The sequence below is a fragment of the Coregonus lavaretus genome (genome assembly GCF_964263955.1).
Source record: "Coregonus lavaretus genome assembly, chromosome: 9".
Lineage (NCBI taxonomy): Eukaryota > Metazoa > Chordata > Actinopteri > Salmoniformes > Salmonidae > Coregonus > Coregonus lavaretus.
Genome location: NC_139996.1, coordinates 27,029,957 through 27,043,865, shown reverse-complemented (window position 1 = coordinate 27,043,865; position 13,909 = coordinate 27,029,957). Strand labels below are relative to the sequence as shown.

Here is a 13,909-nt window from a genome sequence, read left to right as displayed (position 1 = left end):
ATCCTTCACTGTCAGATCAGGTATATGAAGTCCACTAGCATGATTTAATGATTCCGGAGAAGAGAGAAAGCTTCTCTCATACCTGACCCCTCTACTACCACTACAGCCACCACTACTACCACTACAGCCCCCACTACTACCACTCCAGCCCCCACTACTACCACTCCAGCCCCCTCTACTACCACTCCAGCCCCCTCTACTACCACTACAGCCCCCACTACTACCACTACAGCCCCCACTACTACCACTACAGCCCCCTCTACTACCACTACAGCCCCCTCTACTACCACTACAGCCCCCACTACTACCACTACAGCCCCCACTACTACCACTACAGCCCCCACTACTACCACTACAGCCCCCTCTACTACCACTACAGCCCCCACTACTACCACTACAGCCCCCACTACTACCACTATAGCCCCCACTACTACCACTACAGCCCCCACTACTACCACTACAGCCCCCTCTACTACCACTACAGCCCCCACTACTACCACTATAGCCCCCACTACTACCACTACAGCCCCCACTACTACCACTACAGCCCCCACTACTACCACTATAGCCCCCACTCCAGCCCCCACTACTACCACTACAGCCCCCACTACTACCACTACAGCCCCCTCTACTACCACTACAGCCCCCACTACTACCACTACTACTACTGTTAGGCCTACTAGTACTACTACTACATCTAGAACCACTACTAGGACCACTACTACTAGTACCAGAGCTACAACCAGTGCTGCCTCTATAACTGTTACTGCCACAAGAGCCCTCACTACTCCCAGTACAGCCCCATTGACTGAGCGTTTCACCCCCACCCTCACCCCTGTGTGTGCGTGCATGTGTGTGTATGTGTGTGTGTGTGCATCCTTAATAGTTGTATAAATAAAGAATAACGTTTTTAAATTGTGAGCGAGAGTAGGGCCTATTTGTTGTCAATGCTGATACTCATTTTTGGGTTCTACCTCGTCTCACTTTGGTTGAGCACTGTTACGTATACGCCGGGAGTCAGGAAGCAGGTGCAGAAGGTGAGTTTAATAATAAAGAATGCAAAGAAACAAAACATGAGATGCGTACAGAACGTGAATGGAAACAATACTGCCTAATGACTTAGGCTATAGAGGGCTAAATAAAGGGAGACTAATAAAGGTGATAATGAAGTCCAGGTGTGCGTAATGATGGGGAGCAGGTGTGCGTAACGAGATAGCCAGGGCCGGGGGTTAGTAGACCGGCGAGGTTGAGCACCGCAGCGGGGGAGCGGGAGTAGATGTCACAATACCCTCCCTAGGCATGAGGAGGGCGAGGAGCGGGCCGGTCCGGATGGCGGAGATGGAAATCCTGGATGATGTTGGGGTCCAGGATGTCGGCCACCGGGACCCAACAGCGTACCCCTCCCAGTCCACCAGGTACTGAAGCCGATCCCCACAACGTCAGGAGACCAGGACGGACCTGACGACATAGGCGGGAGTCCCATCTATGTCCAGGGGAGGTGGGGGGGTGTCTCGGGGGACGGCACCAGCCAGGGGACCATGAACCACTGGCCTGAGGAGGGATACATGAAAAGAGGGTGAGATCTGGTAGTTGGTGGGGAGTTGTAAGCGATAAGTTACCTCAATGACCCTCCGGAGGACCTTGAAGGGCCCCACAAACCGGGGGCTCAGCTTCCGGGAGGGCAGGCAGAGCGAGAGGTTCCTGGTGGAGAGCCAGATGCGAATGGAACACGGGAGCCTCACTGCGGTGGCGAGCCGCCTGCTCCTTCTGGTGGCGGACAGCGCGCTGGAGCCTCACGTGGGGAGCGTTCCAAACCTCCTCTGCACGCCGAAACCACTCGTCCAATGCAGGAGCTTTGGTCTGGCTTGGGGTCCATGGGGCCAGGGCCGGCTGATACCCCAGGATGCACTGGAAGGGAGTCAGCCCGGTGGAGGAGTGACGAAGTGAGTTCTGGGCGTACTCCGCCCAGGGAAGGAACCGGGCCCACTCCCCCTGCCGGTCCTGGCAATGACTCCTAAGGAACTTCCCCAGCTCCTAATTGGTCCTCTCCACCTGCCTGTTGGACTGAGGCCGGTACCCGGATGTGAGGCTGGCATTGGCCCCCAGCTTCTCCATGACGGCTTTCAATACCCGTGACGTGAATTGGGGGCCATGGTCGGAGACGATGTCCTCCGGAAGGCCATAGTGCCGGAAGACCTGCTGGAACAGTGCCTCATCGACCTGGAGAGCGGTAGGGAGACCAGAGAGAGGGATAAAACGGCAGGATTTAGAGAGTCTGTCCACAACAACTATAATAGTGGTTAATAAACCATCAGATGGAGAGAGATAAGCAACGAGAAAGCGATAATGGCGCCGGAGGGGATGGCTTCTAACCAATTGTGCTATTTTATTTTTTATTTTGCATTGTTTGTAACTTATTTTGTACATAATGTTGCTGTTACCGTCTCTTATGACCGAAAAGAGGACTGCGGGGAGTTCGCTCGCCTCTTTCGGGCGGTCTTCGATTACCCGCCCGAGGGTCGAGATGCGGGCGAGTGGCTGGTCCACCTGAGGCAGGGGACGAGGACCGCGCAGGACTTCGCGTTGGAGTTTCGGACTCTGGCAGCGGGGTCCGGGTGGAATGAGCGGACCCTGATCGACCATTTCGGTGCCATCTGCGGGAGGACGTCCGACCGGAGCTAGTCTGTCGGGACACCATGTTATCTTTCACTAAACTGTTGGACATGGCCATCCGTTTGGACAACCTGCTGGCAGCCAGAGGACGTCCTGGTAGGGGTCTGCCCGTTTCCACCCCGGACGACTCGGATCCCGAGCTGATGGAGCTGGGTGGAGCCGCCATCCGAGAGAGCGGAGGACGACAGCGATAGTGCCACTCTGGTGGCAAGAAGGGACAGTACACCACACGTCGTAGTCAACGCTTTTTGGGGCCTGGAGGCGGCAGGCAGGGCACTCTCGCATCATCCCAGATATTGAACACCCACACTCATTCAGAGCCCTCTGCTGCGCACTGTACCCTACCTATCCACTTTCCCGATCACATGGTAGTTCCCCAGTGTAAGGCGCTAGTCGATTCAGGCGCAGCTGGGAACTTTATGGACAGGGCATTCTCACGCCGTCAAGGCATTTCATTGGTTCCCCTATCCATTCCACTCCCCATCAGAGCACTTGATAGTCGACCATTAGGGTCCGGGTTTGTAAAGGAAGTCACTGTACCAGTCACCATGATCACCCAGGAGACTCATTGTGAGCAGGTTACTTTTTCGATTATTGAGTCTCCTGCTTTCCCTGTGGTATTAGGTATCCCTTGGCTAGCACTCCACAACCCCACCTTCTCATGGCCACAGAGGGTTCTCACGGGAGTAAGGGTAAGGCACCTAGGCACCTCCCAGCGGGTAAGTTACAACCTTTACCAGTTCCACAACGACCATGGTCTCACCTGAGTGTTGATTTCCTTACCAATATTCCCCTCTCCCAAGGTAACACCACCATCCTGGTCGTTGTGGACCGCTTTCCAAGGCCTGCCACCTCCTTCCTCTGCCCGGTCTCCCCACGGCCCTGCAAACTGCGGAGGCCCTGTTTATACACATCTTCCGGCACTACGGGGGGGAGTGCCAGGACCGGCCGGGGGAGTGGTCGGTGTTCTTGCCATGGGCGGAATATGCCCAGAACTCTCTCCGTCACTCCTCCACTAACCTAACGCCATTCCAATGTGTTTTAGGTTACCAACCGGTTCTGGCACCGTGGCACCAGAGCCAGACCGAGGCTCCTGCGGTGGATGACTGGTTTCGGCGCACGGAGGAGACGTGGGACGCTGCCCACGTCCACCTCCAACGCGCCGTGCGTTGTCAGAAGGCCAACGCCGGGTGATCGGGTCTGGCTCCCGACTTGGAATCTGCCCCTCTGCCTGCCCTGCCGGAAGATGAGCCCGCGGTTTGTGGGGCCGTCCGTTCCATCCTGGATTTGAGGCGTCGGGTGGGGGGCCTTCAGTACCTCGTGGAGTGGGAGGGGTACGGTCTGGAGGAACGGTGCTGGGTCCTGGTGAGGGATATCCTCGATCCCTCCCTGTTGCGGGATTTCCACCGTCGTCATCCGGCTCGCCCTGCTCCGCATCCTCCTGGCCGTCCCCGAGGCCGGGGTCGGCGCGCTGCTGGAGCTGCGCATCAAGGGGGGGGTACTGTCACTTCCTCCGAAGCAGTCTCCCCTCCTTGTTCGGGCAGGCTTCTGAGTTCGTCGTCGCCGGCCTTCTAGCCAGTGGCTAGTAAGCCGGTGACGACGAACGCCGAAGCCTGCCCGAACAAGCAGTTGCGCCAGCTGATCGTGGTGTAGGTGGGCTAGGTGTCCCTGTTCGCCAACCGTCTGGAATATATATTTCTCTTCTGCTGCTTCCATATTTTGAGGCAGTATTCTGTCACGTATACGCCGGGAGTCAGGAAGCAGGTGCAGAAAGTGAGTTTAATAATAAAGAATGCATAGAAACAAAACATGAGATGCGTACAAAACGTGAATGGAAACAATACTGCCTAATGACTTAGGCTATAGAGGGCTAAATAAAGGGAGAGTAATAAAGGTGATAATGAAGTCCAGGTGTGCGTAATGATGGGGAGCAGGTGTGCGTAACGAGATAGCCAGGGCCGGTGGTTAGTAGACCGGTGACATCGGGAGTAGGCGTGACAAGCACCTTCTACTTCTCTCTAAACTTGAGCTGTGCATGTGCCTGCTGGTGTGTCTCCCAGGGTGTTGTGACGGGAACCCGGCGGATGACCTGAAGCTGCCTAACGGTACGGTGGTGAGGGAGGTGGAAGACCTGGGTCTGTTCCTGCAGGCCTGGAGGGTCCAAACCTCAGAGGACACGGAACACACACGACGCATCGGAGACAACTGTACCACTGGAGACTGCTCTACCTGTCTCTCCATGCTCAGACAGAGACCCTTCACTCCGTGCCACAGCAAGGTGTCTCCAGAGCAGTTCTGTGATGTGATGTGGGCAGGCGACCTCCACTATAAGGCCCACCAGTGTGACTTCCTGGCAGCCTACGTAGCTGTCTGCTACACTTACCAAGTCTGCATCAGCTGGAGACGACACAACTTCTGCCGTAAGGACCTTGTACACACACACACACACACACACACACACACCAATACACACTAATACACACTAATACATGCACACATAAGGTCTGCATTAGCTGGTAAAGACACAAATGTGTGTTCTTGCGGTGTGTGTGTGTGTGCTAATGCATCTGCATGTGTGTGCGTGTGTAGCGTTGAGGTGTCCCCCAGGTAGGGAGTACCAGGCGTGTGTGTCGACCTGTACCACCCGGACCTGTCAGAACAGAGAGTTCTATGAGGAGACCACCTGCTCCCACATCAGAGAGGAGTGTGTGTGTCGCTCTGGAACCATCCTGCACCGAGCAGACTCCTCTTACTGCGTCACAGAGGAGCAGTGTGGTGAGTATGTCAACTCTATGTCAACTCTATGTCAGTTACATGTCAGCTCTAGTATGTCAACGCTATGAGCTGGTGCTCTGTATGACTGTAGTTCAGGTTCTGTGTTGTTTAGTGTGTACTTTTAACATGTGTGTCTGTGTCTATGTGTGTAGTGTGTACTGATAACGAGGGGTCTCCGCGGGCCCCTGGGGAGGTGTGGAACGGGTCATTGCGTAGCTGCTGTCTGTTCCGCTGCCTGGAGAACGGTTCTGTGGTGTCAGAAGAACCTGACTGCAGCATTAGTCCCACTCCGCTGTGTGAGAGGGAGGGAGAGTACGTACTGGATGTCCTGGAGGAGGGGGCTTGCTGCCCCAAGAAGATCTGTGGTGAGCACACACACAAACACACACACACACACATAGACACACAAATGTATGCTTAGACACCTACATATAGTCACCAACTCTCTTTCTCTCTCTCTCTCTCTCTCTCTCTCTCTCTCTCTCTCTCTCTCTCTCTCTCTCTCTCCCTCTCTCTCTCTCTCTCTCTCTCTCTCTCTCTCTCTCTCTCATTCTCCCTCAGAGTGTAATCTGACCATCTGTGAAAGTGAGGCTCCACCGTGTGAGAATGGGAACCGGCTGGTGATTGGTTACAGTGCCCTGTCCTGCTGCCCAGAGTACCGTTGTGGTAGGTACTGAACCAAAACATAATATCTTTAATCATTTGATGGTATTGTTAGGTGTGGTTTAATAACTGAGTCCTGTGATTGGTGTGTCCCAGAGTGCGACCCCCATGCCTGTCCCCCCCTCACCGCCCCTGATTGCAGAGAAGATCAGTTCCTAGTGGAGGTTCGTGAGGACAACTCCTGCTGTTACTCCTTCCTATGTGGTAAGGTCAAACCTTATACTTCGTAATGGGTCTACCATCACCATCCAACATTACTGTAGCTGGACTTGGGGTACAATTTGTAAAGGAAATATAAAAACAGTCAGATCGGCCAAAAACAGTCAGTGGTCGAATTGACTGTGTGTGTGTTCTCTCTGCAGTGTGCGAGTCGTGTATCGAGCCAGTCCCGTCCTGTTCTTATGGAGAGATACTGGCTGTGGATCTGAACACCACCCACAGCTGCTGCCCTCAATACCACTGTGGTAACACACACAAACATTATACTCCACACACCATACAAGCTGTACACACTATACACACACAGTGTTGATGTTTACAGCAATGTTCTTCTGTGTGCAGTGTGTGACGTGAACCTGTGTCCTGAGTCGTCTCTGAGCTGTTCTCCTGGTCTGTCTCTGGTCCAAACCACCCTACCTGGACACTGCTGCCCCGACCGCCACTGTGGTACACACACACACACGCGCACACACTTTTGCAAGCGCAAGAGTTGCACACACACACACACATCTAAATACACACACATACCAACATGCCCAGAACTGTCTCTTTGAAAAAATATTGTAGTTCAAACAGAGAGCACTGTTCCAGGCCTCCAGTTCTGTAGTAAACCCAGTCTTTCTCCTCCTCTCAGAGTGCCAGTGTGAGGACAGCTCTCTCCCAGTCTGTCAGGTGGTGAGTCAGTCAGCTTTAGGATTGTCCTTGTGTGATTTGTGTACGTTTGCTTGCTCTTGTGTGTGTGTGTGTGTGTGTGTGTGTGTGTGTGTGTGTGTGTGTGTGTGTGTCTGCGTGGTCATAGTAATGTCTCTGGTCTCTCAGGGGGAGGTACAGGTGGAGGTCCCAGACGGCAGAAGCACCTGTGGCTGCCCCCTCTACACCTGCAGTAAGTACACACACACACACATACACTATACACACACACACTATGCACAGACACTCACACACACACTATGCACAGACACACCGCTAGGTTACCAACCCCTAACCCATGAGCCCTGACCTGTGTGTGTAGAATTTGTGAATTCTTATTAGGATCCCCATTAGCTAACACTGTAACGTTAGCTAATCGTCCTGAGGCCCAACACCAATTAAGACATTTCAAACAATTACAAATTAAGACTTTACAAACATTTAACAAGTAGACAATACAGACAATTAAAATACCTGACAGGTAACACATTTAACATTCAGTTAATGCTTTCTATTTCCTGTCCAGTCATATGGTCTATCGCATTAGATGTTCTTTAATTTTTTTCTTGAAGATGGATTTACTTTTTGCCTGGAACTCTTTACCAATCCATATTTCTCATTCAGCTATGGCTCTATATAAAACTTTACATTTAAGGCGATTTGTCCTTGGCATGGGTTGTCTTAGATGCCCTGAATTTAGGTGGTTATGCATGTTGCTATTATGTACTAACTGGTCTGAAAAATACAGTGGTTTTTGGAAAAATATAACATTCCTAAAGAAAATCAGAAGACTGGATAGTAATTTGTTTTCAACGTGAAGCCATGAGAGATTCTGATGCATTTGAATAATATTTATACGGATAGAGCAATGAAGAGCTAATCTGGCAGCCCTGTTTTGAGCCATTTTGAGCTTTTTTAAATCTTTCTTTGCTGCAGATGACCATATAACTGGACAGTACTCTAGGTGTGATAGGACAGGGATTGAATCACCTGATTCAGAGTGCTAGATGTTACATACTCTGAACATTTTCTTGTAACAGCAATTCCCTTACCCATTTAATAACAATATTATCTATGTGTTCTGACCATGATAAAGCTACGTCCAACATGATGCCTAGTAGTTTCGTTATTTTCACTTGCTCTACATGCGTTCTATTCATCAACAAATTCCATTGGGGATCATCAGCAAGCATATATCTTGAACCAAAAACAATACATTTAGTTTTAGAAATGTTCAACACCAATTTGTTCATATCAACCCACCCAAACACCATTCTTAGTTCACTACTCAGTGCATCTGTTAGCTCATTACATTCTGATGCTGCGCTATACATTGTAGAGTCATCAGTATTCATTACCGCTCTTGCTTTGTTCATTACTGAAGGTAAATCATTAGTACAGATAGAGTAGAGAAGTGGGCCTAGGCAGCTTCCTTGAGGAACACCACAGTGTATATCTTTACTGTTTGAAAAGCTACCATTAAAGAACACTTTTGCCTTCTCCTGGATAGATAGCTTTCCATCCAGGATAGAGCTGCAGACTTAAAATCATAACATTTGAGTTTACCTAGTAACAGTTCATGATCAATTACATCAAAAGCAGCACTGAAATCTAGCAACACTGCACCAACTAACTTCCTGTCATCCATACTCTTTAACCAATCATCTGTCAATTGTGCTAAGGCCGTACTCATAGAATGCCCTTCTTTGTATGCATGCTGGAAACCCGTTATCAGACCATTACATGAGAAATAATCCTTGATTTGAACAGATACAATTTTTTCCAATAATTTACTTAACACAGGCAGCAAGCTTATAGGATGACTATAAGGACCAGTGAATGCAGATTTCTTATCCTTAGGTAGTGGAATAACCTTTGACTCTTTCCAGACTTCTGGGCACACCCCAGCACTTATTAAAAATATGAGAGATTGGGGTAGATATTTGGTTAGCTGTAACTCTAAGCAATTTGGCGTCAAGATTATCTGTACCAGGTGACTTGTCATCCGAAAGAGACAACAGCATCCTTTCAACCTCTTCCCTTTCTACTTGGTGAAATTCTAACATGCATTCGAACATGCATTGCCTCTCCTAGAGAAGGCGGAGGTGTGTGTGTTCCAGGGAGTCACGGTGCTGGGGCCGGGGCAGAGCCTGATTCAGTACTATGAAGGAGAGCTGTGTTACACCGTCCATTGTCTGACACACCGTGACACACACACTGGATACTACGCCATGGACGTGTCCGCTGTCAACTGCTCTCAGAAGTGTGGCCAGGTATGTGTTTCTCTCTCACACACACACCACAAACTTCCATCCTGATCAGAGCTAGGTAAATTATTCTGGAATCTCTGTCCCCCCGTCCCCCTCGCTCTCCCTCTCTCTCTCAGCACCAGCTGTACGTTGCATCATCAGATCCTCAGGTGTGCTGTGGCTCCTGTAAGAATGTCTCCTGTTCTTTCAACAACGACAATGGAACCACTGAACTCTTCACTGTGAGAACACACACAAATCATAATACTACCAAACAGACACACACTCTACCTAACACACAAACACTTTGTATGTAGACGGGGAAATCCTGGATGGCTAACTTTGACGGTGTGTGTGTGTGTATGTGTGTGTGTGTACAGGCAGGGAGCTCCTGGGTGGATAACTGTACGCGGTATGACTGTGTGGAGACGACAGTGGGAACTGTGATGCTGGCCTCAGGAGTGGTCTGCCCCCCCTTCAACGACACAGAGTGCACTCAGGTACACACTCTGTCACACACACACACACACACACACACACACACTGACATTCACACACAATGAGGTCTGTCTGTAACCTTTCCTCAATCGTTGCAGAATGGGGGAGTGGTCCAGAGCTATGTGGACGGCTGCTGCAGGACGTGTGAGTGACCAATCACATTCGCTTCTCATACGCTTTCGGCTGTCAATCACAGGGGTGGGCAGGGCGTTGCCTGGCAGCGGTTGGGCTTATTGGCTGACTGGTTGGGGGGTGTGACCTGTAGCAGCCTTGGGCAGAGTAAAAGCTTGTGGTTGGCTGGCAACAACCAGCATGAATCACTACACTACCCAGCAGCCTCTGCTCTAGGGGTGGTCCTAGATCTGCCTAATGGTCCTGATACACTGTCGTGATAACATTGAAGGAGGATGTTACTGTTGATTTATCAAATATATAAAATTGTCATACCTCACAGTTATCTGGAGAATAACAGCATGCAAACAGGAGTCCTACTATTCCCATTGTTTTAGACTATGATGCTAATGATAAACTGTAGCTAAACTGACTCTCTGAATCCATAGTGTACTTTCTAGGTGTCCATAAGATGAAGGTAGTTTGTATTTTGTGTGAATAGTCCCATTAAACACACTAATTTCACATGTAAAGATGAAGAATACAGACCCAGTGTGCTCTCCCAGTAATACAGCAGCTCTGCCTCCTTGCCCGCTTGCCTGCTTGACCAGTTTGGCCAATGGGGAATGCTACGTTTGTTACAGTTTGGCCAATGGTGATGCTTGGTGTTTAGAGTTTGGCCAATGAGAATGAGCCTTGGTGCATCAGCGTATAGTGATCCTGAGTGTTTGGCCGTCTGGCTGTCTTCCCCAGTCTCAGAGAACACTTTCTGGCTCCCATGGCTGTGCATGCCAACTGCGCTGATTCCTCTGTGTGTGTTCAAAGTGTTCTAAACCAACGTTAACCTGTGTGTTTTCCTAACGTTCTCCTGACGTTGCTGTTCCTGCCACTGCTCCCAGGTTCTGGAGTCGGTGTTTTACCGTTTACCGTTAACCCCGTAACCCCCACTGGTAGTACTAACTGTGACAAAGGTACAACGACCTCTCACCTTTCATCTTTAACCTCTCACATCTCACCCCATAACCCCCAACTGGTAGTAGTAACTGTGACACAGGTACCACTACCTCTCACCCCTCACCTATCACAGTGTGTGTTCTAGTCCTAACCCTACCACACCATATATATAAACTACATGTTAAGGTTCACCTAACATACCTCAGAGCAAAATCCCATTCAAATGTGTCAACATGTTATTGCTGTGCTGAATCCTCTAGGCCAGTGGTTACTGTACCACCAACTGAATTTTGCTCTGCCCGGAGTACCCCTGAAGGACCCCCTCATGTGCATTGTACCAGTAAGCCTATGGTCTAATGTGTCTTCTCAAGTACCCCTGTGGATAGGCCAAGTACCCCAAGGGGTCCTAGTACCCCTGGTTGGGAATCACTGCTTAATGTGAGTTAGAATCATCCCTGTTTCTTCAAGTATAAAGAGAGTGTAGAGCTGGACGCCGTGTAGCTATCTTTCAACATTCCATCACCCAGCCCCAACCCCCTGTCGCTTACCCTGATTGGCCAGTGGCCAATAGGAGCTGGGTCTCTGGCGTGAGAACTGCCCCCCCCCCCCCCCCCCCCAGTCACCTGGCAGTCGATCAAACTGAATCCCCGCTGCTAGGCAACAAAGAGCCCAGCTCAATAGACCTTTGACTGTGTGAATGACAGGACTCTAGGGCTGAGGATGAAAGTTGTGTGTGTGTGTGTGTGTGTGTGTGTGTGTGTGTGCATGCGTGTGCATCTCAGCGTTTCCTCTGTGTGCGTGTGTGTTTAGGTAAGGAGGACGGTAAGACGTGTAAGCGTGTGGCAATCCGAACCACCATCAGAAAAGACGACTGCAGGAGCAACGCACCGGTGAGAGAGAGACTGTGTCAATGAGGCAGTTTTTTAAAAAGTTAACACGGATAGAGTATAAAATCCCCTTCCCTCACTCTCCCCCTTTCTCTCTCTCTCTTTCTCTCGCTCTCTCTTTTCTCTCTCTCAGGTGACAGTGTATTCGTGTGATGGGAAGTGTCCGTCTGCCACCATCTTTAACTTCAACATCAACAGCCACGCCCGCTTCTGTAAGTGCTGCAGGGAGAGTGGACTACAAACCCGCTCCGTCACCCTCTACTGCTCACACAATGCTACCCTGGTGGTCTACAGCTTCCAGGAGCCTGTCGACTGCACCTGCCAATGGAACTAAAGAGAGAAAGAAGCTAGTTAGTGTGAGCTCCAGTATGGCGTACAGTAGGAGGTACGGGAGATGGAAAAGAGGTCAGAGGTCAGAGCAGACAGGTCAAGCGTCCATGTCGGCGAGTTCTTTAGTCTTCCTTCAGTGTGTTGTGGAGGGCTGTATGCTGACCTGTTATAGTGACCCTGTTGTTACAGATATGTAGTGGTCAGATGTGTAGGGCTGTAACCTGTTCCTTCTCTACTATGATAACACTAGTCCTGTCTGTACTGCTGTAGCCTGCTCCTCCTCGTATGTAACACTAGCTAGTCCTCTCTGACTTTATAATGTTCCGATCAGTTGATCCCAGCTGACAGGACCGCTGCTGCTTTAGTATGGATATAGTGCTCTCCTGATGACTGACATGTTTTATATGCTGATAAAAATTATCTTAGATTTTCTCTTTTCTTTTTTACAAATGTAAAGCTTTTATACAAAAAATAGTTGTATTTAAATCAATTAATTATTTAGTAAGGTGATAATCCACCTAAGTATCTGATGATAGATTATCTGTATTTCTTCAGAACGCTGAATTTGTTGTGTTGTTTAATTAATGTGAAGCATTGTGCCAGTAATCATACAGTATGTGCTGATGCCATCAGATAGACTACAGTCTTTAGTCACACAGATAACCACTATGAATGGAACAATAAAACATTCAACAGTGTCTGACTGACTGGTTGGTGTTTTTTGCATGAATAAAAAACTCCCCATCCTCCTCCTCTTCATCATCCTCCTCCTCTTCCTCCTCCTCCTCCACACACACACTCCCCTGCTGACACAGCCTGTTCAGTGCTGACGTGTGTTTGTGTTTCTCTGTCCTGGTGATGTGTAATTATGGTGTATGTAGGAGTCTGTGTAACAATGTGTATATATAATTACCATGTAAATACACAATGCTAATGACACTTCATCCTAGATAAAACACCAGTGACCTCCACAAGGATGTGGTGAAGTATTGGAGAGGCATGAAATCACATTGATCAGTCATTGATTAGTGATTGATTAGTGATTGATCAGTGAATGATTCCTCTTTCTCACATTCTCTACATTCTCCACAGACCACTAGCTCACATTCAACCACTCACCATTCTGCTCTCTGGGTGCACACACATACTCACACACACGCACAGACTGCTTTGATCTGCCATGTGGAACACACAGCAGTGGAGTTGATTAGCATATCACTGCATCACTACAGAGAGTGGCCCTGAATTGACTGGAGTATGAATCTGCAAACAGGCTGAGGTGTATGGAGTGTTGTCTATCTAGTCGACTTTACGTACTTTACTTTCACCTCGTCTCTCTCTCCTTCCCTCTCCTTCTCTCTCCCTCTCTTTCTCTCTCCCTCTCTCCCTCTCTTTCTCTCTCCCTTTCTCCTCAGGAGGTCCTCTCTCAATGGCTGTAAGCCTGGTCGTCATAGTAACCTGCTCTTATCCCAACAAAGAGGAAAGGGTGGCAGGGGCAGAACAAATTGGTGTGAGCGACACACACACACACAGACTGATTGAATGGGACTGTGCGCGCCTCCACACGAGGCTCTGCTTCTCTGAAAGCTGCTGAAGGGCGCTGAATTCAAAGTTGTTTTGCGTCACTGGGAAGGACTACTCCGTGTAGTTCAGCTGTGATACACTCCTCTTATACAGAGCTCTGACAACCTCAGTCCTCACTGGAACCTCTGGTCATGTAGTTTCCTCAGTCTTCAGTACATAGATGGGATATACAAACATCCAGGAGTTTCTGATTCCAAAGCAACATTGATATTGGGTGTATGTTGTGGTACCATATGTAGATGATTCTGAATACTGCTCCTGTTGTGTGCTGATGAG

At 49.6% G+C, this 13,909-nt stretch overlaps 1 protein-coding gene across 1 annotated transcript in view; it reads left to right on the top strand.

Annotated features, from left to right (window-relative positions):
- Nucleotides 1-12,053, top strand: part of LOC311135313 (otogelin-like protein) — a gene marked incomplete at both ends in the record, with an annotated part of 21,123 nt that extends 9,070 nt beyond the window's left edge. Inside the window, 17 exons of the mRNA XM_084169262.1 lie at nucleotides 1,638-1,858; nucleotides 4,734-5,093; nucleotides 5,263-5,448; nucleotides 5,601-5,813; nucleotides 6,010-6,114; nucleotides 6,208-6,315; nucleotides 6,474-6,575; nucleotides 6,673-6,777; nucleotides 6,965-7,005; nucleotides 7,150-7,213; nucleotides 9,115-9,293; nucleotides 9,407-9,511; nucleotides 9,650-9,769; nucleotides 9,866-9,911; nucleotides 10,778-10,849; nucleotides 11,643-11,722; nucleotides 11,853-12,053. Of these exons, the coding sequence (XP_084025388.1) occupies nucleotides 1,638-1,858; nucleotides 4,734-5,093; nucleotides 5,263-5,448; nucleotides 5,601-5,813; nucleotides 6,010-6,114; nucleotides 6,208-6,315; nucleotides 6,474-6,575; nucleotides 6,673-6,777; nucleotides 6,965-7,005; nucleotides 7,150-7,213; nucleotides 9,115-9,293; nucleotides 9,407-9,511; nucleotides 9,650-9,769; nucleotides 9,866-9,911; nucleotides 10,778-10,849; nucleotides 11,643-11,722; nucleotides 11,853-12,053 (2,308 nt within the window). The remainder of the gene's footprint in view (nucleotides 1-1,637; nucleotides 1,859-4,733; nucleotides 5,094-5,262; nucleotides 5,449-5,600; nucleotides 5,814-6,009; nucleotides 6,115-6,207; nucleotides 6,316-6,473; nucleotides 6,576-6,672; nucleotides 6,778-6,964; nucleotides 7,006-7,149; nucleotides 7,214-9,114; nucleotides 9,294-9,406; nucleotides 9,512-9,649; nucleotides 9,770-9,865; nucleotides 9,912-10,777; nucleotides 10,850-11,642; nucleotides 11,723-11,852) is intronic.
- Between the last annotated feature and the right edge of the window lie 1,856 nt (nucleotides 12,054-13,909).